The sequence below is a fragment of the Hyperolius riggenbachi genome, chromosome 3 (assembly GCF_040937935.1).
Source record: "Hyperolius riggenbachi isolate aHypRig1 chromosome 3, aHypRig1.pri, whole genome shotgun sequence".
Classification (NCBI taxonomy): Eukaryota; Metazoa; Chordata; class Amphibia; order Anura; family Hyperoliidae; genus Hyperolius; species Hyperolius riggenbachi.
Window position 1 is genome coordinate 22,495,009 of NC_090648.1, and position 4,864 is coordinate 22,499,872.

Below are 4,864 nucleotides of genomic sequence, written 5' to 3' on the forward strand. Positions count from 1 at the left end.
TGAGTAACTGATTGAATTGAATTAAACTGAATTAAAAATGTACCAAAAAGTAGGTGAAAAAATACTGCCAAAATTATTTTGAGTATTTTCTTGATTGTTGGTGCTTTAAAAGGCATGTTATTAATAAAATGTGAAATATTACCTTGGTCAACCCGCTCCCGACCGCCTCACCCCGATCAGCGGTGGGAGGGTGGCACTCCAAGGTCTGCCAATCGCCGATTGGTGTCATCTTGTCGTCCTCGTGAGATTAGCAGGAAATGAGCGCTCACTCCAGTGAAAGTTCTTTGCACTGCATGCAGCGGGGGTTAGAGAGCAGCCTGCCAGCCGTGAACAATAATTTTTAATTCTGATTCTGATTAAAATAATTTGAAAACACCCACAATACATAATTAAACTAAAACTGTGAAAGTTTGACTATTCTGTTGATTGAATGAATATTAGCGTTAATGAATAATAACATTCATACGTAGTAATGATTTTTTCTTCAGGGCATGGATGAAAAGAATGTGACCTTTATAACCGCGATCCACCTGTTAGGGTTTCGGACTCCTCAGTGCATATTATTTTTGATATTTTTTATTTTTCTTGTGGTATATTGTATGATAATATGTGGGAACTGCCTTATCATTGTACTGGTGCTCTACAGCAAAACGCTCCATTCCCCCATGTACTTCTTCCTCTCTCAGCTATCTTTATCGGATATATTGCTGGCAACAGATATTCTTCCCAATTTTCTGCATGTTATTCTAGTTGACGGGACTTCAATCCCATTTTTTTACTGCATCGTACAATTTTATTTCTTTGGTGTGGCAGGAACTCTGCAGTGTTTTATCCTGACCGTAATGTCTTATGATAGATATTTGGCCATCTGTAAGCCTCTGCATTATACCTCAATAATAAACCACCAGGTTTGTTGCATAATAGTCGTTATATGCTGGGCTTTAAGTGCATTAGTGATCTTGGTTCACACTTTATACATACTGACATTGACATTTTGTGGTCCAAATATCATTGACCACTTTTTCTGTGATCTTGATCCACTCTTAGAACTCTCCTGCACTGATACTACCACAGTCCAACTCGAAGCAAAATTACTGAGCACAATATTTATTTTTATCCCATTTTGTGCCATCACTGTATCGTATGTTTATATTATTCTCACTATTTTTGAAATCCCATCAATTACTGGTAGACAGAAAGCTTTTTCCACATGCAGTTCTCATCTGAGTGTTGTGTCCATGTATTATGGCACGTTGGTTTGTGTTTATTTGGTGCCAAGAAATGGAAAGTCATGGAATATTACTAAATCCTTGTCTCTACTATACATTGTGGTCACTCCGCTGCTGAATCCAGTTATTTACAGCCTGAGAAATAAGGACTTGAAAACATCTCTAAGAAAACTCACCAACAAATATTTGCACTTTCAGTTCAGATGATTAAAGCGGAATATAACCCAGCATTTCAACTTAGCTTTGAAAGATTGCTTACAGATTAGAAACTATTATGCCAGATTTTTTTTTTAAGCAGAAATTCACTGAATGGGTTAAACATGACATTTTAGTGCTGTAGTCAGCTATGAGTCCACATCCCTGCTTAGGTTTAGTTACAAATGTATCTTTGTTTGGAATGCAAATAGATACATTTGTAACTAAACCTAAGCACGGAGGAGGATTTCTAGCTAAATGCAACACTAAAATGTCATGTTTAATCCATTCAGTGAATTTCTGCTAAAAAAAAAAAATCTGGCATAATAGTTTCTAAGCTGTAAGCAATCTTTTAAAGCAAAGTTGAAATGCTGGGTGTTAGACCGCTTTCAAGAAGCTTCAAATCTCGTAAATCAATTCCACAAAACTGAAAAGGTCAATTGGATTCAAGATTTTTAAAGAGATGAATTTAATGATGTTAAATCAACCAAATACATTGACTGTCAACAACTGTTACTGCTATGGGATGAGAAGAAGGAGTTTCTCACCTGATCATTTCTTGTCCAACTGCCCTTTGGGCTGCACTTTCTTGTTCTAGCCTAAGCCACACACATGGAGAACTTTACCTCTGGGTTAGTGAGAATCTCATTAAGCAAGATTAGGGCTGATTCACCGTGAAACTTTTTAAATTGTGCTTACTCATCTCTCTACTGCCTTCTCCTAAAGAACCACTCTCACCTTCATAGGCAGATGGGAGACTTTTGTGGAATGTTACTAAGGAGGCAGTTAAAATAAGAAATTATTTTATGTTAATGGCTAAGGTGGCCATTATCAACAGTAGCAACATTGGGGTCTCAAAACAACTCTCAAAAAGCACAAAGAAAATGTGTAACTTACATTTTGCTGAACAGAGAGGAGAACGCCAGCGCATACTGCTAAGGCTGCATATGAAATGACCACCAGCTCAGCGTGCAGCACCTAAATAGATTTTCTGCACACTTCGCATTCAATTTCAGGTGCAGCCTTAGCGGTATGCGCTGGCGTTCTCCTCACTGTTCAACAAAATGTAAGTTACGCACTTTCTTTTTGCTTAGCTGCTCCCAAGGTTTTAAATTTAGGTTAGGTCACTTGCCCGGAGGTTTGCCTCACCGTGGCGCAAGTGTCTAGTACATTATACTTTGGATGCAAACCATATTGGAAGCTAAAGTTCCTCCTAGTTTATTAAATGTTAGCACTTGTCTTGGATGCAGGGCATGCATTTTTCAGTTTGGCAGAGGCGGTGTATGCCTGTGCGATTAACCATTCAATTGCAACATGTGTTTAGGGATGCACAGCCTTTCCCCCCCACCTTGTCTTAATATTATTTTTTAAGTACAGTTTCCAGTAAATACAGAGACAACTAAAAAAAATCCATTATAAAACTTAGACAAACAGTTGCTTATCTGTGAAAAATGCAGTAGGAGTTATTTTACTTTGAAACCAAAGCTCCAAGCTAGTATAATATTTTCTACTTAAATATTGTTGGCCATGTTCTCCTGCCTATCCTACTTCTGTATCATTTTCCCCTTGGTATCAGTATTCTGTAAAACACTTGATGCTTAATTTAAACTTATCCCTGACTTTTAACTAATCCTGTCAGCATTTATATAGTCTTTGTTATAGAGGACAATTTACAATTGATTGGCTGTGATGATGGTTCCTGTAGGACCACAGGATTATCTAAGAGATAAAGAGAGACCTCCTAGGGTTTTTCTTTAGAAAACCCTAAAAAATGACTACCTCCCAAAAGAGGTGTAAAAAAAAAAACTGCTAACAACCACAACAAGGGTGAGGCTCTTGCGTATATAATACAATAAAAAAACTGTCTAAAAAGGAGAGGCAGTGTTGGTCTTACCTCTCAGGCCAGCAGTACTGGGAAAAGTTTTTTCAAGCACAATGAAGTGCGGTCCGGGGTTAGTTGAGGAGCAGAAATGCAGATCTAGTTCTGTATAATGCCTGAAGAAGAAACTTACTTTTTTAACTACTTGCCGACCGCACACTCATAACGTGCGTCGGCAAAGTGGCAGCTGCAGGACCAGCGACGCAGTACTGCGTCGCCAGCTGCAGCCTAATTAATCAGGAAGCAGCCGCTCGTACGAGCGGCTGCTTCCTGTCAAATCACGGCGGGGGGCTCCGTGAATAGCCTGCGGGCTGCCGATGGCGGCTCGCAGGCTAGATGTAAACACAAGCGGAAATAATCCGCTTTGTTTATATTTGTACGGCGCTGCTGCGCAGCAGCGCCGTAAGGCAGATCGGCGATCCCCGGCCAATCAGCGGCCGGGGATCGCCGCCATGTGACAGGGGACGTCCTGTCACTGGCTGCACAGGACGGATAGCCGTCCTGTGCAGCCCCGATCACCGGGGGAGGCAGCAGGTAGGAGAGGGAGGGGGGAATTTCGCCGCGGAGGGGGGCTTTGAGGTGCCCCCCCCCCCGCCACCCACAGCAGGCAGGAGAGATCAGACCCCCCCAGCACATCATCCCCATAGGGGGGAAAAAAGGGGGGCAATCTGATCTCCCTGCCTGCACCCTGATCTGTGCTGGGGGCTGCAGAGCCCACCCAGCACAGATCAATCAAACCAGCGCTGGTCCTTAAGGGGGGGTAAAGGGTGGGTCCTCAAGTGGTTAAAGCTACAAATGAGGGTTATTGAAATTCAGAAACCCAAATTCACTCATCACCACACTTCAGCCCCCAGAAATGTGCACAGGGTCAGGGGGAGTTCACTTATTTGTGTTTCATGTTGCACTTTACATGATTCACGTGGAGCACATTGTAAAGTGCAAATAGGTGAACTCCCCCTTGCCCTGTCCATTTGTCAGGGTGCTGAAGTGTTGTGACGGGCAAATTCTAGTTTCCGAACCTCAATAACCAGAATTTGAACACCAACAACAGTCTTGTTGCTAGCAACATGACTGTGCCACTTCAGCCATGAACTGTCACCCCAAGTAATTGAGTCTCAATCCCTATTGGGTGACAGTCCTCATATGTGTGTGAAGTTACGTGCACTCGTGCCATAACCGTTGGCTGAAACAGCCGATAACAACCATTTTAGCCAATTGTTATGTGTGTACAGAGATCACCAATCAATATTGCTAAGGCATTACTAATGATCTATTTTAAGTGACCCCCATTGCCTGACCATGACTGATCCAAATGCTATTTTCAACTCCTGCCTACTGATTAAAACTGTTCCATCATCCACCGATGGTCATCCACCCACCTCCATACGTAGCAACAGAACACATTGCTAGCCTCTAGGAAAGTGCCTGTACAGCGTTGTTTCCCAAACTATTGGCTGAGGGATAATTTCCCAATCCACGATGGGTGACAATTCTCGCATGTGTGTACTTAGTTTAAAGTGGTCTAACACCCAGCATTTCAACTTTGCTTTAAAAGATTGCT

At 41.9% G+C, this 4,864-nt stretch overlaps 1 protein-coding gene across 1 annotated transcript; it reads left to right on the forward strand.

Moving 5' to 3' along the window:
- The first annotated feature begins 491 nt into the window (after window positions 1-491).
- Window positions 492-1,436, forward strand: LOC137561941 (olfactory receptor 1E16-like). The gene has a single exon (XM_068273287.1). It carries the CDS (start codon window positions 492-494, stop codon window positions 1,434-1,436), a length of 945 nt encoding a protein of 314 aa, XP_068129388.1.
- Window positions 1,437-4,864: the final 3,428 nt, after the last annotated feature.

Excerpts from the sequence above, each read along its gene's own strand:
- LOC137561941 (XM_068273287.1), top strand. The coding sequence starts at position 492 with ATGGATGAAAAGAATGTGACCTTTATAACCGCGATCCACCTGTTAGGG.